General features: G+C 44.2%; 1 protein-coding gene across 1 annotated transcript in view; it reads right to left on the bottom strand.

The window, feature by feature from the left end:
- LOC139380472 (dachshund homolog 1-like) overlaps positions 1–25,799 on the bottom strand; it is a 310,374-nt gene that overhangs the window by 6,968 nt on the left and 277,607 nt on the right. The window contains exons 9-10 of the mRNA XM_071123163.1: positions 17,439–17,582; positions 11,290–11,358 (exon numbers count right to left, since the gene is read on the bottom strand). Coding sequence (XP_070979264.1) covers positions 11,290–11,358; positions 17,439–17,582 — 213 coding nt within the window. The remainder of the gene's footprint in view (positions 1–11,289; positions 11,359–17,438; positions 17,583–25,799) is intronic.

Raw genomic sequence — 25,799 nt, 5'->3', positions numbered from 1 at the left:
GAAGCTTGTCAAAGGTAATGAATGTTTTATATTTTATTTCTGCGTAGCGCCGGCTACGCTAAATCTTTGTTTACGTCGCATTCAGGCATTTTGGGGTGTTGCATGCTATCAGATAATAGCTTCTCATGCTTTCGCCGAAAAGCATTTTAAAAATCTGACTTGTTGGCTAGATTCACAACGAGTGTAGCTTTAATTCAAGTCTTTGGCTATGCCGGATTAAGTGAAATGACATGCTATTCTATAAAATAATTTCTCCGTAATTAACATTACCTGATTGAGCTAATCATGTAAATTTAATTAACTAGAGAGTTGGGCACCACGAAATAATCTTAAAGACCTAGTTAAATTTTACATCAATAGCAGTCAATATTAATCGTCATCTTAATTTAGTCTCATCTGAAAGTTGTAAATTCTTGGTTATCTGCACGAACCCTGGCTAACAATTTGAATCAGCAATACAAAATTGGGTTTAATCATTTATTTACTAAATACCTAACTAATCACACAGAATTACAAATACACATAATTAAATCATAACTTGATTACAAATTACGTCATAAAGGAAAACGTCCCTAGTGGGCAGAACAGATATGACAGCTTGTTACACAAAAGAAAAGGGGCTGGGTTTGAGTGAAGGAGCGGGAAGACTGAGGAAGAAAGGCCGAAAATGCAATGAATATTTACTCTGAGCTGCGCTTCGGTAGGTTGGTGGTAGATGGAAGGCCGTGTTGCCCAACCGAGTCCTTTGAAGAATGTCTCTGGTTGTCAATTGGATACATTGTAGTAACGTCGATGGATGATAGACGGGATACTCTGTCTGTTCCTTCCTAATCCTTGTTGCATCTGCTGTTGCTAACTCAACGGCTAGGAGGTATCACTTCTGTAGTGAATAAGATTTCAAAGTTCATACCATTCGCAACCAAAGCTCACGCTGATGTTGGCTTGGTTCTGTAGTTATTATCTGAACCATTCTGACATAGGACCGTCATCCTCACGTCCTTGGAACAGGAGGTTATATTGTCGTCAAGGGCTTATATAGGAAGGGAGAGGAGTTCGTGTTTGAAAAGTTTTATAGCTGGCGCAGTGGTTAAAGTGGTTAAGCGCCAGCTGTGCCAGCAGAGACTCTGGGTTCGCGTCCAGGCTCTGTCGTAAACGGCCGCGACCGGGAGGTCCGGGTTAGGGAGGGTTTGGCCGGTAGGGAAGTCCTTGTCTCATCGCGCACCAGCGACTCCTGTGGCGGGCTGGGCGCAGTGCGCGCTAACCAAGGTTGCCAGGTGCACGGTGTTTCCTCCAACACATTGGTGCGCCTAGCTTCCGGGTTGGAAGGCGCTGTGCTAAATAAGCAGTGCGGCTTGGTTGGGTTGTGTATCGGAGGACGTATGACTTTCAACCTTCGTCTCTCCCGAGCCCGTAAAAAGGGGGGAAGAGGTATTTATGACAGTCATAAACCTACCCCCCAGGCCAATGTCATGACACTTCTGTGTGTCACTCTGAATGGGAGTCTGTTGGATGACTGGTATGATGTAGTTGTTGAGTGGCTTCACTGCAAGTATATTGTATGTTTCGGATATTCAATAAAAAGTGTTTATTGAAAAAGGCAGAGCCATTCTTCTCGGATGCTATCTCTAGACACCTGCAACCTAACGAGCTTTGTCCATTTTCAAAGAACACTCGTCTCTGAGTGGTACGCCTGAGCGAGCGGAGCTGCCTCTGACGCGGGGCTGGTAAAAGCATCTGTTAGGCGCAGCTCAGGAGCATGTTTGACATTTATTACCCCCGTATTTCCTCTGCGCTGCATTACTGTGCCTTAAGAAGCCCTTTCTTCTCTCTGGCAGTGAACCTAAATAATTAAATTTAGAAAAGCACACCGAGAGACTTAAAGCAGCGACAGCTTGAGGAGAGCGATGTGTTGCTGCCTGGCAGTCAGATATGACACAATGTGAGGTCCGAGACATAGAGCGATATCTAGTAGAAAATGGTACGTTTGTTATAGGCTTTGAAGAGACTCACATTCATTGATCTTCAGTAATCTCACTATTGGACCATTTAACCTTTGGCCTCTTAAGGCCCATGGCACACTGGCAATATTTTGAGCCATATATGAATCAGAGGAGCCTCTCAATTCTATATGGAAAATGCAATATAATATGATGAAACCTTCCTCCATAAACATTTTGATGAGTACATGTTCTCACTCACTAATATCCTAAGTCTCACAACCAATGATACAACACTTTATGATAGGAGAGCATCCATCACGGCACCGTGTACCTAAATCCCTAGCCTTCTGTCGTCGATGCATCAGTGTGCTGTATGTATGTGTATGAAAAGCTGGGTGGAAAAAGAACAAAGGCTTGTTGTGGGGAGCTGGAGTGGAAAGACAAACACAGGGGCTAATTATCCGAACCTGCCGTGGGTCTCCAAGGTATTGCACTCTGGCCGCCTCTATTCAAGCAACACTGCAGAGTTATGTGTAAAAGCCATTACAGTGTAAATGCAAAGGGCTAAAAATAAAGGGAAGAGAGGAAGGTGGTGGTGGTTGGAGGGGGTTGGATGGGGAGGAGAGTAGACACATCCATGGTGGATGAAATGCTATGCCACCTTTCTCTGCCTTTCTGTCTGATCGGCTTCACTGTCACAGCTGTTTATAGGGAATTGTGAGAATGGTATGGGGATGTGAAAGTGTGGCTGATTATCACTTTTGATAAGTTGTGAAGTAACGCATCAGGCATAGTAGTGTGCAAAACATCACATTGCTCAGGGAAAATTAAATGATCAGGAGAGAATTAAGAAATGTATTTTTGACATAAGGTTCTTTGGGAATTGTAGACACCATTTTCAATTTGGGCAAACAAATTGGTGGAACTCCTTGCATGTTTGTTCTGTTTTAATCAACTTACACCGCCTCCAGTTTGCAATATTACTGCAAATGTTGAAACATACTGATTTCCATTTTTGAGTGAGAAATATTGATGAAAGACTCATTAAAATATGTAAAAACTTTAGCCATTTGTATAATGAAATCAAGATGAAAAGTTCATTAAAGGGGATAAATATTTCATTAGATGCTGAATAAAACAATGCTTTTTGGGCTTCTCTCAGCATAAAATTCCTTTTGAAAGATTAATTAATACATTTACATTTATGCAAATGAAGCTCATGCAAATATTTTATGAAGACAATTAAAGGGCTTTTTTAATTGTTTTGCTTCAGTGACATTCATTCATTGGATTTTTATTTTACATGAACTGTTTTGATGTTTAATCTCGCAACAAAGAACTGTATCTCTCAGCGCAGGGTCATGTTAACTTGCCCAACACATCGAAGGGCAAACAGGTTGGAACCAGAGAAGAGATACTGGGGAAGATATTCAGGCGAGAGCTGCAGTCCCAGTAGCATGGCTGTCTGGTAGCTGCTACAACGGCCAGAACTGCCTCTTGGAACCGATTCAAAAGCACTGCAAAAGCAATTAATAAACACAGACTGTGTTAATATCGCAGAATTAGAGAAGTGTGACAAAAGACAAATAGAAATAATTAGTTACCTTAAAAATTATGCTCTCGTTAATTTGTTTTCTCGCTCTCTCTCGCCCTAGCCTGAGCTGTGTGTTGAAAATATAACATACATTTCTCTTGGCTTTTATGCGTGTGATAGGCTTGGGTGTTTTTCACGCGTTTTCTTTGCTTGTGTAATTTATCAACATAATTTTTTGCTATTTGAGGGTAATTACGGTTTACTAGGCTGTTGGCAGAGGAGGGGAGAGCAGAGGAGACATGGGTGGCAGACAAATGCTTCTCTAATTGAACAAAAGCACACATTGTTCCATGTTAACTCAACCTTCTCCTATGTATATTCTTTAAGGCCACGATCACTGGCATTGTGAGCCGAAGAAATTATGCTTTCATAGATACAGTCAGAAAGGCATCTGCTACTTTGCCAAATTGTAACATTAGAGAAAACATGCATGTTTATTGTCTATGCCACTGTCAATCTACCATGGCAATAGTTGGTACATGGCAATGATCACATACAAAGAAAATTGTACTGTAATATAAGGAAGTAGGAAGTAGGAATAGGAAGTTTGAAAAGTTAACAATCCATTTAAGAATTCAACTATAAAGAGCTCTTCAATGTCAATCTTAATTCTTCTAATTTCAAATTAAGGCTGCTAAATATACTAATTTAGCATCACATGGGGGGCTATACATATTCTCTATCCAAAAGTGAATATTTTTAGTGAAATTCGGACATTTGGTTTTCCTTTTTTGGGACAGCCGCCCTTTTCACATCTCTCCACTGACTGAATGGCATTTCATTAAGCAAGAATCCTCCCTCCTTACGGTACAAATTCTCAATTTGTTCGCTTATTATTTCTTATTTGACAAAAATATATTTTAACCCTGTGAGACCCAAGCATTTTATTTACCCCTCAGAAAGGCTAAGGACGCTCTGATTATGAATTTGAAGTTTGTAGAAAATATTTATGGAAATGTGGCAAAAAATGCAACATTGTGCATCAATGGTAGCAAAACATCTGTGGTAAGAAAACTGTGAAATTCTATTAAAATCACATCAAAATGGATCAAAAGCATGATGTGCTTTATACATGTGATATAAAATATTGTCTCATGGTATATATAGTTGAAATGAATGTTTTGAGAAATACACATTGGTCAACTTGACCAATCCAAGTTGGAGTATTTGGCTATCAAAAACATATATATTTTGTTACTATTTTGTAGGTTTCCTATGTATGGAATACCTCTAACTTACTTTTAGTAATATTTGGTTGTCCTTTCTGGCTTAATTTGGAGAGATAGCCTTCTATCTTACTTTTTACCATAAATGGCTGTCAAAGGCAGCATTCTGACCTAATAAACCACACAGTTTCCCTTCCAAATTCTGCAAATACATCAAGAGTAATTTTGATGCCTCATCTACACATCAAAAATGTATATCTTTAATAAACAATGTGTGGTTTATTAGGTCAGAATACTGCCATTGGCGACCATTTATGGTAAAAAAAAGTAAGACTTCCCAGCAAACGGGACGTCCATTAGGTCCTTTAAGGGTTTCGGCGTGAAGTTATCCTATTGACGTTCTTGAAAAGATCTAAGAACGTTGAGGGATGGTACCAAGGAAACGTTCTCTGAGAAACCTTGTCTAGTTCCCTGTAAGTTACCAGGACATCACTAAGGACCAACGTCTGGACCTTTTTAGGACAATCTCAGGACATACATTTACTAGTCATTAGGACATTGTGTGATGGTCCCAAGGAAATGTTCTCTGAGGGACATTTGTCTAGTTCCCTGTAAGTTCCCAGGATGTCACTGAGGACCATGTCAGGACGCTTTTAGGACGTTCTCAAGGACATACATTTTATTAGTCCTTAGGACATTGTGTGATGATCCCAAGGGATCGTTCTCTGGGCGAACTTTTTATAGTTCCCAGTTTGTGCCAGGTACGTGTCATGGTCCCCTGAAGGTCCCCTGAACGTTCTTGGGACATTCTGTCATTGTTCCCTGGATGTTTAATGTAGTTCCCGGGTTTGTCTCAGGGACGTCCTGAGCAAATTTTTAGGACGTTCTCAGGATATTGTGTCATGGTCCCCTGAAGGTTTTGTCTAGTTCCTGGTATCATAGTGATTTACTGTGTAATCTTCCTATTTTCCAGGGGAAATTGAGACCTCTGTCAGTGATAAAGCGGTGATGTTAGGAAGAGGTGGGAAGGAAGGGTGGGAGAGACATTGTTGGGGATTATTAGAGGAAGACGTAATGATACTAATAAAGAAGTGAGAGGTGTTGTGACCCCAAATTGCACCATATTCCCTACAATCTCCTAGTTATTTTGCCCAACCATGGTATTATAATCCCTGATCAACTCCCAGCTGAGACTTTTTTAACTTCTCACTCTATTCTAAATATGCATCAATCTGGTTTTAACTTCTCACTCTATTCTAAACATGCATCAATCTGGTTTTAACTTCTCACTCTATTCTAAACATGCATCAATCTGGTTTTAACTTCTCACTCTATTCTAAACATGCATCAATCTGGTTTTAACTTCTCACTCTATTCTAAACATGCATCAATCTGGTTTTAACTTCTCACTCTATTCTAAACATGCATCAATATGGTTTTAACTTCTCACTCTATTCTAAACATGCACCAATCAATCTGGTTTTAACTTCTCACTCTATTCTAAACATGCATCAATCTGGTTTTAACTTCTCACTCTATTCTAAACATGCATCAATCTGGTTTTAACTTTTCACTCTATTCTAAACATTCATCAATCTGGTTTTAACTTCTCACTCTATTCTAAATATGCATCAATCTGGTTTTAACTTCTCACTCTATTCTAAACATGCATCAATCTGGTTTTAGCTCTGGACATAGCACAGTTTCAGCCACTATGCTTGTTTTACATGATGTGTTAAATTGCCTAGATCCTATGCTGCCTTATCTATAGACCTTTCTAAGGCACTTGACACCGTTGACCATTCCCTACTCATTAAAAAACTGTCTGAAATGGGAATGGATAGGGAGTCTTGCAAATGGTTTAAGAACTACTTGACCAACAGGACACAACCAGCGTTTTCTGATTGTGTCAAGTCTAGTTTACTTAAAATTATAAAAGGTTAAAAAAAAACACGCCCTGTTAAGAACTCTTTTTATTTTTTTAAATATTTTTTATATATATTGACTATCAATGTTTATTTATTTATTTTATTTTTTTTATATATATTGACTTTCAATTTTAGAGTGAGAAGTTTTTTAGTGTAAAAAAAAAAATTACAACATGAAAAGCTTTCAAAAATACATTCTGGTACAAAAAAAGCAAAAAATAAATGTAGCTTAATCAAACTAACTGCTCTTCTCCATTTGTTCTTTTCAAACATTGTAGTAAAATTGAAATCACGCCCTGACCTTAGAGATACTTTTTATTTCTCTATTTGGTTAGGTCAGGGTGTGATTCGGGTGGGCATTCTAGTTTGTCTGTTTCCTTGTTGGCCGGGTATGGTTCCCAATCAGAGGCAGCTGTCTATCGTTGCCTCTGATTGGGAATCATACTTAGGCAGCCTTTTCCCACCTGTTTTTGTGGGTAATTATTTATTTTCTGTGTGTGTTTGTGTGCGCCACGGTTGCGTCACGTTCGGTTTCTGTTTACCTGTTTTTGTGTGAAGGTTTCACTTTATTAAAGATGTGGAACTACATGCATGTGACACGGGTTGATTTTGGGACATGTTCTCGTTACTATCTCGTTACTATTTATATAAATAATATTGGTCTATGTATTAAATGCTGTAATATTCATCTGTATGCAGATGATACGGTTATGTAAGCCATCGCACCGACTGACCAAGCAATGTTAGAGCTGCAATCTGATTTTGTTACATTACAGAAAGTCCTTATTGATTTAAAATGTGTACTTAATACTGGCAAAACTAAATATATGTTGTTCTCTAATTCACTGAAAAATGTCTCAGATGGGCTACACATTCAGTCATTGGAGGGTTCTCTCGCGAGCGGGTTCCTGCCTATAAAAATGTGGATTGATAAAGATCTAATGTTTAAAAACCATTCTGATGAGCTAGTTAAAAAGTTAAGATTTAAAGTGTTTTTTATTTTTTATTTTATTTTTTTAATGAACACCAAGAAGCAGATTGTGTAAAGTTTTTGACTATGGTGACACCATTTAACAGAATGCAGATTCTACTACTCATAAACCTTTGGAGGCCATCTACCATAGCCCCCTTCCCTTTATGACAGGTGATAGTTTTAATACTCATCACTGCAACCTGTATCAGAAAGTCGGCTGGACCGCACTAAAATCCCGTAGATCACTTCATTACTCCCTTCTTGTTTACAAAGCTCTGCTCCACAAGCCTACAACATACCTCACTTCCCTGTTGAAATATATGTAGAAAATATGAGACACCAAACCCGTTCGCAGGGTTGGTTAACTCTTCAGGTCCCACTTGTCTCCACTATCTGCCTTTAGTTTTAATGCACCGCAGTTATACCTCACAAAACAAATGATTGAGTTTACTGAAGTGTGCAACTGTTTCAATTGATTATTCTAACTTGTTGTAATAACCTGATGTCATGTATTTATAGCTCTCTTGCATTATTTTATATTTTTGTTGTTGCTTAATTTTTGTCCTCGGGGCACCATTGTAAATGGGAAACTGTTCTCTGCCTGGTCAAAAGCAGTGCAATAGATGGGGCATACACTACATGGGAAATAAGTGTCATTTGGGATGCAGTCTTTAGAGGTTTATTACCACCCTCCACTTCATATCCAAGACCCCACAAGGCAAACAAACAGACTGGGATGCAGTCTTCAGAGGTCATCACCACCCTCCACTTCATATCCAAGACCCCACAAGGCAAACAAACAGACTGGGATGCAGTCTTCAGAGGTTATCACCACCCTCCACTTCATATCCAAGACCCCACAAGGCAAACAAACAGACTGGGATGCAGTCTTTAGAGGTTATCACCACCCTCCACTTCATATCCAAGACCCCACAAGGCAAACAAACAGACTGGGATGCAGTCTTCAGAGGTTATCACCACCCTCCACTTCATATCCAAGACCGCACAAGGCAAACAAACAGACTGGGATGCAGTCTTCAGAGGTTATCACCACCCTCCACTTCATATCCAAGACCCGACAAGGCAAACAAACAGACTGGGATGCAGTCTTCAGAGGTTTATCACCACCCTCCACTTCATATCCAAGAGCCCACAAGGCAAACAAACAAACAGACTGGGATGCAGTCTTCAGAGGTTATCACCACCCTCCACTTCATATCCAAGAGCCCACAAGGCAAACAAACAGACTGGGATGCAGTCTTCAGAGGTTATCACCACCCTCCACTTCATATCCAAGAGCCCACAAGGCAAACAAACAGACTGGGATGCAGTCTTCAGAGGTTATCACCACCCTCCACTTCATATCCAAGACCCCACAAGGCAAACAAACAAACAGACTGGGATGCAGTCTTCAGAGGTTATCACCACCCTCCACTTCATATCCAAGAGCCCACAAGGCAAACAAACAGACTGGGATGCAGTCTTCAGAGATTATCACCACCCTCCACTTCATATCCAAGACCCCACAAGGCAAACAAACAAACAGACTGGGATGCAGTCTTTAGAGGTTATCACCACCCTCCACTTCATATCCAAGACCCCACAAGGCAAACAAACAAACAGACTGGGATGCAGTCTTCAGAGGTTATCACCACCCTCCACTTCCTATCCAAGACCCCACAAGGCAAACAAACAGACTGGGATGCAGTCTTCAGAGGTTATCACCACCCTCCACTTCATATCCAAGACCCCACAAGGCAAACAAACAGACTGGGATGCAGTCTTTAGAGGTTATCACCACCCTCCACTTCATATCCAAGACCCCACAAGGCAAACAAACAGACTGGGATGCAGTCTTCAGAGGTTATCACCACCCTCCACTTCATATCCAAGACCCCACAAGGCAAACAAACAGACTGGGATGCAGTCTTCAGAGGTTATCACCACCCTCCACTTCATATCCAAGACCCCACAAGGCAAACAAACAGACTGGGATGCAGTCTTCAGAGGTTTATCACCACCCTCCACTTCATATCCAAGAGCCCACAAGGCAAACAAACAAACAGACTGGGATGCAGTCTTCAGAGGTTATCACCACCCTCCACTTCATATCCAAGAGCCCACAAGGCAAACAAACAGACTGGGATGCAGTCTTCAGAGGTTTATCACCACCCTCCACTTCATATCCAAGAGCCCACAAGGCAAACAAACAAACAGACTGGGATGCAGTCTTCAGAGGTTATCACCACCCTCCACTTCATATCCAAGAGCCCACAAGGCAAACAAACAGACTGGGATGCAGTCTTCAGAGGTTATCACCACCCTCCACTTCATATCCAAGACCCCACAAGGCAAACAAACAGACTGGGATGCAGTCTTCAGAGGTTATCACCACCCTCCACTTCATATCCAAGACCCCACAAGGCAAACAAACAAACAGACTGGGATGCAGTCTTCAGAGGTTATCACCACCCTCCACTTCATATCCAAGAGCCCACAAGGCAAACAAACAGACTGGGATGCAGTCTTCAGAGGTTATCACCACCCTCCACTTCATATCCAAGACCCCACAAGGCAAACAAACAAACAGACTGGGATGCAGTCTTTAGAGGTTATCACCACCCTCCACTTCATATCCAAGACCCCACAAGGCAAACAAACAAACAGACTGGGATGCAGTCTTCAGAGGTTATCACCACCCTCCACTTCATATCCAAGACCCCACAAGGCAAACAAACAGACTGGGATGCAGTCTTCAGAGGTTATCACCACCCTCCACTTCCTATCCAAGACCCCACAAGGCAAACAAACAGACTGGGATGCAGTCTTCAGAGGTTATCACCACCCTCCACTTCATATCCAAGACCCCACAAGGCAAACAAACAGACTGGGATGCAGTCTTTAGAGGTTATCACCACCCTCCACTTCATATCCAAGACCCCACAAGGCAAACAAACAGACTGGGATGCAGTCTTCAGAGGTTATCACCACCCTCCACTTCATATCCAAGACCGCACAAGGCAAACAAACAGACTGGGATGCAGTCTTCAGAGGTTATCACCACCCTCCACTTCCTATCCAAGACCCCACAAGGCAAACAAACAGACTGGGATGCAGTCTTCAGAGGTTATCACCACCCTCCACTTCATATCCAAGACCCCACAAGGCAAACAAACAGACTGGGATGCAGTCTTTAGAGGTTATCACCACCCTCCACTTCATATCCAAGACCCCACAAGGCAAACAAACAGACTGGGATGCAGTCTTCAGAGGTTATCACCACCCTCCACTTCATATCCAAGAGCCCACAAGGCAAACAAACAGACTGGGATGCAGTCTTCAGAGGTTATCACCACCCTCCAGTTCCTATCCAAGACCCCACAAGGCAAACAAACAGACTGGGATGCAGTCTTCAGAGGTTATCACCACCCTCCACTTCATATCCAAGACCCCACAAGGCAAACAAACAGACTGGGATGCAGTCTTCAGAGGTTATCACCACCCTCCACTTCATATCCAAGACCCCACAAGGCAAACAAACAAGTGATTAATGTCCCCCCCCCCCCCCCCCCCCACCCAGTGCTGTGGCCCAGATGGCAAGCTGTACACTTCAACAGCAGGCAGAGTTAACACTAATGCTCAGAGAGAGAGGAGAGAGGAGAGAGAGCGAGATATCAGGTTCATGTACCTTGTATTGCCCTCTCAGCATCTGTTCTTCCAGTGCTGCGGTCACTCTCCATCTCTGGGGTCAGTGAGTCTGGGACAGCAGAGGGATAGAACACAACCGCTGTTAAAGTGGAACTGACAGTGTTTTAGCAACATGAAACCTTATTAAAATATGTTCATATTCACCCCCAGGAATAATATGAAACCTTTTTTTATTATTTATTTATTTTTTAAATTTTAAATTTTCTGACAAGCGAGCACTTAGACATGGTCATTTTCACGTTTTCATATATTCATCGAATGTTTGGGAATGGCATTTGTGAAGATTATATAGCAATATAGAGTGGGAAAGCGTCCGGCTACTATTCTCCATTGTTTATCAGTGCAATGTTGATGGCCAAATAGCTGAAAAAGGTTTAGAGGGTTAATCTAATGTTCCCGTATTATATTTTATTTTCATCTCGCTCTGGCCAGCTTTAGTTGTTGATATTTTTGTTGCTGATGCAACTGAGGGAGAGAGAGCCTGCCTTTTCATGGTTGTTTGATCAATAAGACTTCAAGACTTTAAGAGTTTCACAAGAGTTTCACAATGTAAGAGCACTTCCGTGGTGTTAAAATATTTGCAGAAACCCATTCAGGTGTATTTGGTTGCTTTTGGTGAATGTGTTCTGATGATCTAAAGTTGTGCTGTTGCTACTGCCTGTAATCACACAGTCCAGTTCAAAGTGAATCATGGACCATGTGACAAATGGCTAATTTGCATATAGACCTACTGTAGCTCTGATTGGCTATGGCACACTGACCTGTGTAGAGTCCGGTCCTGGACAAGACAGATGTTTTTATTAGGTTTTATTTACTGCAGTGTCCATGAATTGAATGAAACGCATAAGATTCTGTATATAGCATTTTAACATTTATATTAACAAAAGAGAGATTGTTTTGGGGGGGAGCACTGCCTGGATCACCAGTGCGGTTGAACGCAGCATTGATGTATGGTGCATTCCTAGGCTACTGCTCAAATGCAATGCAATTTAAGTTGAATTCACCAATGTGTGCACATCAGGCTGTAATTTCATAAAGTAGATGACTTAACTGTTGACTTATTTATATTCGCTAGTGTGTGCTATGCGGCCCAGCGGGCCTTGTGTTTGACATGTGCACGCACTGGCCTATTAACAACCTTATGACTGACTTGTGATCATTGCCCTTGCTAGTTTGATTGTAAACAATCAATGTGCCAGGCCATGTGCCAGGCACAATGTGCCAGGCCAGCTGTGATTTACAACATGATAGCAATATAACTACACGAAATGTATTGGTTAATTATATTAATCATGCAATGAACTGAATCCATATATTCTGCCAACAATGCCTTACTGTACGTCATGGAATTTTGAGTCAAATAGAACCTATTTAAAACCTCTTATACAGTTTGTTTTGAACCATAAACTGGGAATTTTATATTTTTGACTGATATTATGATTGTCTGTTAAAGTGGAACAGACAACATTTTAACACCCTTCACATGGACCAGCCACACTAAAAGCTTTCACTTAAAAACTCAATTTCCTGTAAGTGAAAAATACAATAAGACATTGAATGATCAGTCAGATTGCTGAATCATGATTTAGCTTGATATAACTTATGTTATATGTAAAGACAATAACCTATAACACTATGAGTTATTAGCACAACACTGTGATTGAGTGTAACTGCACTCAAAACAAAGGAAAGAAGAAAAGAGGAGAGCAGTAGAGCACAGTACAGGACAGGACAGTACAGGACAGTACAATACTCTATGATCCCCCAAGAAGCACATTTCTTTGCTGCAAACAGTGAAAAACAGAAGGCATATAAATAGGCCACACCCTGATCTATTTCACCTGTCTTTGTGCTTGTCTCTACACCACTTCAGGTGTCAACCATCTTCCACATTATCCCCAGTATATTTATACTTGTGTTGTCTGTTTCCAGTTAGTTTAGTTTCAACAAGCATACCAACGTTTTCACCCTTCTGTCTCTAGTTCCTATTTTCTAGATTTCCTGTTTTTTGACCATTCTACTACCTGCCCTGCCTGTTGTTCTGTACCCTGTCGCACCACTCTGAACTGGCCATGACGAACCCAGCAGACTTGGACCACCTATGCAACGCCGTTTCCTCCCAAGGGTTACCAAGAGTTGCTTCGTGGTCTTATGGATGGGTTCCAGACCTTGGCGCGTTGGACACTTTGCTGGAGCAATTCTGCTGGTTGTTTGTCAGGCAGCCCACCACAACGGTAACCTCCCATCCCCTCAGTAACCTGGCTGTTAGCAGCGCGGCCTCCCTGGCCCCCCGGCTTCCCGAGAGCCCCGCTTACCTCCCCCTTCGCTGGAGAGTCAGGAACCTGTGGAGCGTTTCTTGCGCAGAGTTCTCTCATCATTGAGCTACAGCCCTCCTCCTTCCCCTTGGACCACTCAAAGATAGTGTACTTCATCACGCTGATGTCCGGGAGTGCTCTTGCCTGGGCTATGGCCGTTTGGGAACAGCAGTCGGCCATATGCTTCAGTCTGGAAAAGTTTGTGGCGGAGGTGAAGAAGGTTTTTGATAGTCAATTGTCCGGGAGAGAGGCTGCCCGGAAGTTACACCAGCCTTGGCAAGAATCCTGCAGTGTGACAGACCTTTTCCGTTTGTTGGCATCTGAGAGTGTCTGGAACCCGGAATTGCTGTTCGACACGTTCCTGCAAGTAGTATCAGAGGAGGTTATGGACAAACTAGCAGCCCGGGAACTACCGGGTCTCGACTCGCTCATTGCCTTGACCATCCTTGACCATTGACCATCGATGGGCGGCTACGGGAATGCAGGAAGGAGAGGGGGTTTGATTCCACCCGCCCGCCCAAGGATTCCACCTTCCCAACGTCTCCGTTGCCTGTCTCCGAAGTCTGCCGAATTACCTCTTCCTCAGCCAATGCAACTAGGCAGAGATAGGCTGTCCCCAGCTGAATGTCTACACCGGCTTCAGAGTTGCCTGTATTGCAGCACTACTGTTCATTTCGTGTCCTCATGTCCAGTAAAAGACCAGGCTCACCAGGGGAACATTTACTCTCCCCTTACTCACACCCTTTCCATGCCATCCTGCTGTGGGGGAACCAGTCAAAATCTATCCGGGGACTCATCGACTATGGGGCCGATGAGAGTTTTATGGATGCTACCCTGGTGTCCGAGCTGGGCATCCCCACTCAGCCCCTCTCAAATCCCATGGATGTTAGAGCGCTGGATGTGCCCTCTATAGGCTGGGTCACCCACAATACCACTCCTATCAACCTACGAGTGTCAGGGGAACCACAGCGAGGCTATCCAATTCATGCTAATTATTGGGGTGGCATGTAGCCTAGTGGTTAGAGTGTTGGGCCAGTAACCAAAAGGTTTCTGGATGGTAAAAAATCTGTCGTTCTGCCGCTGAACAAGGCAGTTAACCCACTGTTCCCCGGTAAGCCGTCATTGTAAATAAGAATTTGTTCTTAATTGACTTGACTAGTTAAATAAAGGTGAAATATATATTTTTTTATTAAGTCTCCACAGGTTCCCCTGGTATTGGGATTCTCTTGGCTCCAGCGACACAATCCCCTTATTGACTGTACTGCCATGCCCATTGCCTGAAGTCAGCATAACCTGTCCCAGGACATCTTCGCCATTCCCGCTGAGTACCAGGACCTCCGGGAGGTTTTCAGGAAGGCCTGGGTCACTTCACTTCCTCCGCACCGACCCTATGATTTCGGAATCGACCTTCTCCCAGGCACCACACTGCCCCGGGGACAACTGTACTCTCTGTCCAGTCCGGAGACCAAGGCTATGGAGACCTACATCGAGGACTCCCTAGCTGCAGGGCGTTCTTTCGCCTCCCCCGCAGGCGCAGGGTTCTCTTTGTGAAGAACAAGGAAAAAACCCTGCGCCGGTGCATCGATTACCGGGGCCTCAATGACATCACGGTGAAGAACCGCTACCCGCTACCACTCATCGCCTCGGCCTTCGAGCCGCTCCAGGGGGCCACCGTTATCTCCAAGTTGGACCTGCGGATGCCTACCACCTGGTGCGGATAATGGGAGGGGGACAAGTGGAAGACTGCCTTCAACATAGCCAGCAGTCACAACGAGTATCTAGTCATGCCATTTGGCCTTTCCAATGCCCCAACGTCCGACAGGTCCTCCAGCACCTTCTGGAGAATCAGCTTTTCGTGAAAGCTGAGAAATGCGAATTGCATCACTCCACCATCCCCTTCCGTGGTTACATCATCGCTGCAGGGAATGTACAGATGGATCCCGGGAAGGTGAGAGTGGTGGTGGATTGACCCCAGCCTATGTCCAGAGTGCAGCTGCAAGATTTCCTGGGACTTGCCAACTTTTATCGGCACTTTATCCGGGGCTGCAGCACCCTGGCTTTCCCCGTCTGCACCCACCTCTCCCAAGGTTCCGTTACGATGTGGGAAATCGTGAGCTTCTCGCGGTGAAGATGGCGTTGGAGGAGTGGCGACACTGTTTGGAGTGGGCGGAACATCCGTTCCTTGTGTGGACGGATCACAAGAACCTAGAATATCTCCGCACCGCCAAGAGTCTCAATTCCAGGCAAACTAGGTGGGCCCTGCTTTTCACCAGGTTTAACTTCTCTCTCTACTACTGACCAGGATCCAATAATATCAATATCAATATCATTCCACCTCGTGCCTGGCAACGGCACTCAGCTGGGGAATAGGGAAGCAGGTCATTGGACGCAGTATTCCCAGCAGATAACCGGATGTTTGTTCCTGACACTGCCACTCGGTCCTGGAGTGGGCCCACTATGGCCCAGTTCATGATGCAGCACGTCTTTCGGATCCATGGACCCCCGGTGGAAAAGGTCTCCAACCAGGGTCCTCAGTTCTCATCCCGCTTCTGGAAGGCGTTCTGAACGCTCATTGAGTCATCGGTTCTACCCTCAGTTCAACAGCCAGTCGGAGCGAGCAATCAAGACCTGGCAATCAAGACCTCCGCCAACCCCACCATCTGGATCCAGCAATTAGTGTGGGTTGAATATGCCTGCAACACCCTCACCTGCTCTGCCGCTGGGCTCTTGTCTTTCGCGTGTTCAAAGGGTTATCAGCCCCCGCTCTCCCCCCTGCATGCGGAAGAGGTCGGTGTACTCTCGGCCCAGATGTTTGTCTGCCGCTGTCGCCGTACCTGGAAGAGAGCCCAGTTGTCTTTCCTCAAGACCACCTGCAAGTATAGATGACAAGTGGACTGCCACCGGGACCCGGCTCCCCGGTATCTTGTCGGGCAGACGGTATGGCTGTCCGCTCGAGACCTGCCCCTCCGGGTGGATTCCTGCAAACTTTTGAAAGTTGTTTGTCTTCTGTTGCCCTGTACACTCAATATACATCCGACTTTTCATGTGTCTAGGATTAAACCTTACATATGTCTCACAGCCCTATGTCTCCTGTTTCTAGGTCTACCCCTCTACCCCGTGTCATCGCCGGCCAACCGGCGTACACGGTGAGGCGCTTTCTGATGGTTCGACCACTAGGCAGGGGATTCCAGTACCTGGTTGACTGGGAGGGTTATGGCCCAGAGGAGAGGTGCTGGGTCCCCGCTAGGAACATCCTGGACCCAGGCCTCATCACCCTGGTCAACCAGGTATGCGCCCAGTTAGGACGCCAGGTGGCGCCCCTAGAGGGGGGGGCGGGTACTATTACAACCTGTTCACCTGTCTTTGTGCTTGTCTCCACCCCCCTCAATTTTCCTCATTATCACCAGTGTATTTATACCTGTGTTTTCTGTTTGTCTGTTGCTAGTTCATCTTGATACGTCAAGCCTACTAGAATTTTTCCCGTGCTCCTTTCTGTCTCTAGTTCCTGTTTTCTAGCTTTCCGAATTTTTGACCTGTCTGCCTGCCCTGACCCTTTAGCCTGCGTGTCATTCTGTACCTTGTCACATCACCCTGGATTACTGAAGTCTGCCTGCCATGTGCCTGCCTGCCGTTCTGTACCTTTCAGACTCTACTCTGGACTACAGACCTCTGGAAGCCCTTGACCTGTCGTTTGCCTGCCCCCCTGTTTTTGTAATAAACTTTGGTTACTTCAAAACTGTCTGTGTCTGGGTCTTCTCCTGAGCCTTGACAACATGAAAGTAGAGTGAAACAGAGAATAAAAAACAACCCTAACCATTGACTGAGCGCAGGCTCTCTGAGGGTGATGGCTGTTTGATGCAGTGTTCGGCCTGCTCCCTCCTCTTGGACTCATACTCCAGAGCCTCCTGCAGTTTCCTCTTAGCCTTCTTCTCCTTCTTCAAACGCTTCTGGATTATTGCTGAGGGAAAAGAGAGAAGAGGATAAATGTATCAAATACATTTTATTTAATAATTTTCTATCTAATCATATCAATTAGGAATAAATGGTTATTTACAATGACTTGGCAAGTGGCAAGTGTGGTAAGAGACAAGAAACATATTAGGGCCGGCTCAAGCCTTTTGTGGGCCTTAAGCAAGATTTGTTTGGGGGCCCCCCACCTGACGGCGGAGAGAAACATTTTTGTTCAAAAGTTAATTTCCTGCAATTAGAAAGGTGTCGGAGAGGATGGCTGACGGTTTACATGCTCCTAACCAACTGTGTTATTTTGTTTGTTTGTAACTTATTTTTTAGCTTATTTTGTACATAATGTTGCTGCTACCGTCTCTTATGACCAAAAATAACTTCTGGACATCAGAACAGTGATTACTCACCACCAACTTCCTTTAACGAGTCCGACGTGAAGGATATACTGCTTTCCCGGGAACAGGCCCAAATCCCCGTCATTAGCGTGAAGAGAAGACGGGAAAAAAGGAGGTGGATGTCGGCTACCTTCTGAGAATTCGTAGGTGAGCAAGTAAACCATCACTGCCATCTGTTGTATTGGCCAACGTGGAATAATTGGAAAATATAATCGATGACCTACGAGCAAGATTAAACTACCAACGGGACATTAAAAACGGTAATATATTATGTTTCACCGAGTCGTGGCTGAACGACGACATAAATAACATACACCTGGCAGGTTATACACTGTGTTGGCAGGATAGAACAGCAGCCTCTGGTAAGACAAGGGGTGGCGGTCTATGTATATTTGTAAACAACAGCTGGTGCAACATATCTAAGGAAGTCTTGACGTTTTGCTCGCCTGAGGTAGAGTATCTCATGATAAGCTGTAGACCACACTATCTACCTAGAGATTTCATCTGTATTTCTCGTAGCTGTCTACATACCACCACAGACTGATGCTGGCACTAAGACAGCATTGAATGAGCTGTATACCGCCATAAGCAAACAGGAAAATGCTCACCCAGAGGCGGTGCTCCTAGTGGCCGGGGACTTTATTAATGCAGGGAAACTTAAATCTGCTTTACCAAATTTCAACCACCATGTTAAATGTGCAAGATGTGCAAGCAGGAAAAAAACTCTAGACCACCTTTACTCCACACACAGAGACATGTACAAAGCTCTCCCTCGCCCTCCATTTGGCAAATCTAACCATAATTCTATCCACCTGATTCCAGTTTACATCAAAAATAAAAGCAGCAAGCACCAGTGACCCGGCCAAGTGGTCAGATGAAGCAGATGCTAAGCTACAGGACTATTTTGCTAGCACAGACTGGAAAATGTTATGGGGTTCTTCCGATGGCATTGAGAAGTACACCACATCAGTCACTGGCTTCATCAATAAGTGCATCGATGACATCGTCCCCACAGTGACTGTACGTACATTCCCCAACCAAAAGCCACGGTTTACAGGCAACATCCTCGCATAGCTAAAGGCTAGAGCTTCCACTTTCAAGGAGTGGGACACTAATCCGGACGCTTAAAATAAACCCCGCTATGCCCTCAGACGAACCATCACCCAGGCAAAGCGTCAATACTGGACTAAGATTGAATCCTATTACACCGGCTCTGACACTCGTCTGATGTGGCAGGGCTTGAAAACTATTATGGACTTTAAGGGAAACGCAGCCGCGAGCTGCCCAGTGACGCGAGGCTACCAGACGAGCTAAATGCCTTTCATGCTCGCTTCTAGGCAAGCAACACTGTAGCATGCATGAGAGCACCAGCTGTTCCGGACTACTGTATGATTACGAACTACGTAGCCGATGTGAGCAAGATCTTTTTACAGGTCAACATTCACAAAGCCACTGGGCTAGACAAATTACCAGAACATGTACTCAAAGCATGCTCGGAACAACTGGCAAGTGTCTTCACTGACATTTTCAACCTCTCCCTGGCCAAGTCATACCTAAATGTTTCAAACAGACCACCATAGTGCAAAAGAACACTAAGGTAGCCTGGCTAAATTATTACCACCCCATAGCATTCACGTCGGTAGCCATGAAGTGCTTTGAAAGGCTGGTTATGGCTCACATCAACACCATCATGCCAGAAACCCTAGACTCATATCGCCCTAACAGATCCACAGATGACGCAATCTCAATCGCACTCCACACTGCCGTTTCCCACCTGGACAAAATTAACACCTATGTGAGTATGCTGTTCATTTACTACAGCTCAGCGTTCAACACCATAGCGCCCTGGGACTAAACACCTCCCTCTGCAAATGGATCCTGAACTTCCTGACGGGCCACCCCCAGGCGGTAAGGGTAGGAAACAACAACGCTGATCTTCAACACTGGAGCCCCTCAGGGATGCGTGCTTATTGCCCTCCTGTACTCCCTGTTCGCCCACGACTGTGTGGCCAAGCACGACTCCAGCACAATCATTAAGTTTGCTGACAACACAATAGTGGTAAGCCAGATCACCGACAACGATGAGATAGCGTATAGGGAGGAGGTCAGAGACCTGGCAGTGTGGGCCTCTCTCTCACTGTGAGCAAGACAAAGGAGCTGATCATGGACTATAGGAAAAGGAGGGCCGAACAGACCCCCATCCCAATTAACATCGACAGGGCTGAAGTGGATCAGGTCGAGAGTTTCAAGTTCCTTGGTGTCCACATCACCAACAAAGTATCATGGTCCAAACACACCAAGACAGTTGTGAAGAAGCCACAACAACACCTTTTCCCCTCAAGAGAGTGAAGAGATTTGGTATGGGTTCCCAGATCCTCAAAAAGTTCTACAGCTGCACCATCGAGAGCATCCTGACCGGTTGCATTACCGCCTGGTATGGCAAGTGCTTGGCATTTTACCGGAAGGTGCTATAGATGGTATTGTGTATGGACCTGTACATCACTGGGTCCAAGCGTCCTGACATCCAGGACATATATACAAGGAGGTGTCAGAGGAAAGCCCAAAAATTGTCAAAGACTCCAGTCACCCAAGTCATACACTGTTCTCTCTGCTACCGCATGCAAAAGGCTCCTTAACAGCTTCTACCCCCAAGCCAAGACTGCTCAACAACTAAACTAATCAAATGGCCACACGGACTATTTACATTGAACACCCCCCTTTGTTTTTACACTGCTACTACTCGCTGTTTATTACCTATGCATAGTCACTTTACAAATGCCCTCGACTAACCTGTACACCCACACATATACTCAGTACCGGTGCCCCCTGTATATAGCCCCGTTGTTGTTATGTAAATGTATTGTGTTACCTATTGATTGTTTTTTGTTTTTTTACTTTAGTTTATTTAGTAGATATTTTACTAACTCTATTTCTTGATCTGCACTGTTTGTTAAGGACTTGTAAGTAAGCATGTTCACTGTAAGGTCTACTACACCTGTTGTATTCGGAGCATGTGACAAATACAATTTGATTTGATTGCTGGAAATAAGACTGCCTGAATTAGCAAACGATGTTGAACTCAAATCAGCCAACTGCTGGAGGGAACTTAAAGAAAATGAGCTAATTTCTAAGCTTGTTTTTATGAAATTGGCTCATTAAATAATAAAGTACTTGATTAAACTGTTGCAGAGCTTGATAAAACACACGCGTTAACTTAAGTTCTATTTGTGTCACTAATGCTCAGAATGACGATGAATCATTCATTTCTATAATTCAATATGGATCCATAATCATCTGATCTCTCGCTGTTGTGGGGAACAATACTAAGTGGTTCGTTCATTGGAAGCAGTGACATAGAAACATACAGTATGACCCTGTTCATTCATTTAGATATGTGTGTTAAACTGTTTTAATAAGCTCTGAAACATGCACTCAATTGAATTTCAAGGGCTGTGTCCAAAATGGTACCCCATGGATCCAGTCAAAAGTAGTGCACTACATATGGTGCCATTTAGGACTCAAACAATGTATTTTCATTTAGATTCTGTAAGTAGGTTCAATGTACTGTGCTGTGTTCATATTGTGTAGTGCAGGAGTCTTCAACCTTTTCTTGCCTAGGGATTGCATTAGCCCCCCAACAATTTCACGTCTTGTCTTATCATCAGCTGAATGATAATGTCGAGGAGAAGTAATCAACATTTTAAAATGAATAGATTTGGTAGTTAGTTTTTCACTATTTTGACCTATCCACATTATAATGAGCTAAAAAGGTAACTCCAAACATATTTTTGCTAAGAGCAGCTGTTTAGCTGGTTAACATTAGAACCGCTAAAGCAGTAATTTTGCCTGCTCATGATTTTTATATATTTATTTAGCTACCCCCTCCGCCCTTGACTTACCCTAAAAAAGTCTATATAACGCAATGTCGGTGTTAGAATCGTAAATTCACAAACAGAACTGGAGTTATAACCAGTTTTAGGAGGTTTTAATGGTTTTCCCTCGTTGCTCCTCCTCCCAACAGTAGGACCTGCTCTTCAGACAGTTGAAATTGCAGTCCTCGAAACTGAACCTAAACTATACTGAAACTAATTTCACACATATAACAATGGATTAAATAAATGAAGTAAAGTATGATGGGGAGAAAGGCGAGTATGGGTGAGTTGATGAGCGAGGGGAAGAGAACGATGCATAATTATGTCATCACCAGTAGTCAATGAAGAAAAGGGCGGACCATTCTATTGTATTGATCCATTCTAGTTATAATCTTAAAATGGTGCAATGCCGTGAAAAAATATTTGCAGCCTTTCTAATTTTCTATACTTTTGCATATTTTTGATACTGAATGTTATCAGATCTACAACCAAAACTTACTATTAAATAAAGGAAACCTGAGTGAAAAAATAACATAACAATTACACACTTATTTTATTTGTGACTTACCACCTGGATTCGGTCTTATGTAGAAAAATGTGAAAGGTGTTTTTTTACATTGGATAAAAGTAGAGATCCAGATCTACAAAATGGTATATCATGCACTGCATTTGAGGAAAAATGGGAAAGTAATTCTGCTTTGAAAGTTGATCAACTTGTAAACTCACTTTTGAGAAAATCCCCTTTGAATGTTTTGGTACCTAGTTAAGAGCTCTTCTTTGTCTACACCCATTCAGCAACGTTCACACCCTCTTAAGCCTTAGCCTCACCCATAACGTTTCGCTCTCAGAGCGCACACTTGACGTTCTGGCCCATCATTTGTTTATCTCTGGATAACATGAAGACAACCAGCTCTGTTGGCAACAATTTCATTACGCTTTTGGCAGACGTTTACCGACACTGGCCATATTCAACGTGTTGTACACATGTCACATAACGTTAGCTAACGAGACAGACAGCTAACATTAGCTAGTTAATCAACAATGAACAGTGCCAACAATGCCACAGTGCTGGGAGCTAAACAACCAGGTCCAATGTTAGCTAGCTAACATTAGGCTCTAACTAGAAAAGCAAACGACTCTGGGATACGAATAATAACATCTAACACTAGCTAGCTAACAGTACACTTTAACTTGAAATGAAATCACTTTCTGTCAAAATTAGAAACGTGTAATATCTGAAAATATAGCTAGCTAACGTTAGACTATCTTACCCATATACATCATCATGCATGATGGACGCGTCTCCCTATCAGGAATGTCATGCCACGTCCTTAGTTTGAAGATGTAATCCAGAGACAGGTGTTTCCTCCATCTCTTTAGCTATCATACTCTAATTCCACTGATTTCAAAACTTGATCCTGCAGAAAGTGGAGAGCAACACTTATGCAGCTCCACTACACAATACATGTAACACTCGTCGTCGGTGGAAGGCAGGGTGGACCAAAGCGCAGCGTGGAAAGTGTTCATGATATTTATTTTCAAGAAACACTCAAACAAAAATAACAATTTCAAAAAACGAAAGTGAACAGTTCTGTCAGGCACAGACACTAAACAGAAAATAACACCCCACAAAATCCAAACGTAAAATCACAACTTATATATGATCCCCAATCAGAGACAACGATAGACAGCTGCCTCTATAGGGGAGGGTCCTGCTCCGCTTTAGGCTCCCCCCCTTTCGGTGGCGCCTCCGGTGTAGGGGTTGTCGCCGGGACCTCCGGACCGTAGATCGTCGCTGCAAGCTCTTGACTGGGGACCGACGCTGGAGGCTCCGGACTGGGGACCCTCACTGCAGGCTCCGGACTCGGGACCGTCGCTGCAGGCTCCGGACTGGGGACCGTCGCTGCAGGCTACTGACTGGGGACTGTCGCTGCAGGCTCCGGACTGGGGACCGTCGCTGGAGGCTCCGGACGGGAGACTGTCGCTGGAGGCTCCGTACCCTGGATCTTCACTGCAGGCTACGGGCCATGGATTATCACTGGAGGCTTCGTGCCATGGATCATCACTGGAGGCTTCGTGCCATGGATCATCACTACAGGCTCTGGGCCATGGATCATCACTGCAGTCTTCGTGCCATGGATCATCACTGGAGGCTTTGTGCCATGGATCATCACTGGAGGCTTCGGGCCATTTATCGTCACTGGAGGCTCCGGGCCATGGATCATCACTGGAGGCTTCGTGCCATAGATCATCACTGGAGGCTTCGGGCCATTTATCGTCACTGGAGGCTCCGGGCCATGGATCATCACTGGAGGCTTTGTGCCATGGATCATCACTGGAGGCTTCGTGCCATGGATCATCACTGGAGGCTCCGGGCCATGGATCATCACTACAGGCTCCGGGCCATGGATCATCACTGGAGGCTCCGGGCCGTGGATCATCACTACAGGCTCCGGGCCGTGGATCATCACTACAGGCTCTGTGCCATGGATCATCACTGGAGGCTCTGGGCCATGGATCATCACTACAGGCTCCGGGCCGTGGATCATCACTGGAGGCTTCGTGCGTGGAGCCGAAACAGGTCTCACCGGACTGAGGAGACGTACTGGAAGCCTGGTGCGTGGAGCTGCCACAGGGCTTACCAGGCTGGGGAGACATACTGGAGGCCTGGTACATGGAACCGGAACAGGTCTCACCGGACTGAGGAGACGTACTGGAAGCCTGGTGCGTGGAGCAGGCACCGGATACACTGGGCCGTAGAGGCGCACTGGAGGTCTCGAGCGTAGAGCTGGCACAACCCGTCCTGGCTGGATGCCCACTTCCGCCCGGAAAATGCTGGCACAGAGCGCACCGACCTGTGAATGCTCACTGGAGACACAGTGCACATCACCACATAACACGGTGCCTGACCAGTCACACACTCCCCGCGGTAAGCACAGGGAGTTTGCTTAGGTGTAAACCCTACCTCCGCCAATCTCCCCGTGTGCCCCCCCAAAATATTTTTGGGCGGGCTGCCTCTCGTGCTTCCGTCGTTGAGCTAACTCTTCGTATAGTCGCTAAGGTCAGGGCGTGACAATACATTTAAAAAAGCTGTGTTCAACAGGATTACCAACCCAGACTGACGAGCTCAAATAGACAGAAGCCTTCAATATGGCAGACCAATCAATCCGAACTCCTCTCTTGGCATGTCCAGCCCACTCATTATCTCAGCCAATCATGTCTAGTGGGAAGGTTGCCAACTTTTTCTGTAGCTTAACCAACAAGGCTCATAATTTAAACATTTTAATGCGTATTTACAGACGTTTGTTATTAAGGCAGACGAAAGTTTGAATTTTGATTAAAAAAAAATAATAATAATAATAATTACATTCAAATGGCTTCTGTGAAGTCGTGACTTGCGACATATGCCTAGTTTCCTGAATCGGGTCACATTTATTTAATAAACAAAGTTATGCAACACCCAATGCCCATGTGTGAAAAAGGAATTACCCCCTTACACTCAATAACTGGTTCTGCCACTTTTAGCTGCAATGACTCCAACCAACCACTTCCTGTAGTTGTTGATCAGTCCACCTTTTAGCTACAATGACTTCAACCAAACGCTTCCTGTAGTTGTTGATCAGTCTCTCACATCGCTATGGAGGAATTTTGGCTCACTCTTCCATGCAGAACATTTAACTTAGATAAATTTGTGGGTTTTCAGACATGAACATCTAATTTCAGGTCCTGCTACTACAACATCTCAATCGGGTTTAGGCCATTCCAAAACTTCAAATGTGTTGCTATTTAGCCATTTTCATTTCGACTTGATTGTGTGTTTTGGATCATTGTCTTGCTGACCTTCAGCTTCAGCTCACAGACAGATTACCTGACAACTTGCCTTAATAGAAGGACACATGAATTCTTCTCTGTATCAGAGAATTCTACAGGAGAATGTCAGGCCAT

This window comes from Oncorhynchus clarkii, chromosome 22 (assembly GCF_045791955.1).
Source record: "Oncorhynchus clarkii lewisi isolate Uvic-CL-2024 chromosome 22, UVic_Ocla_1.0, whole genome shotgun sequence".
NCBI lineage: Eukaryota > Metazoa > Chordata > Actinopteri > Salmoniformes > Salmonidae > Oncorhynchus > Oncorhynchus clarkii.
This window is presented reverse-complemented; position numbering and strand designations above follow the sequence as displayed.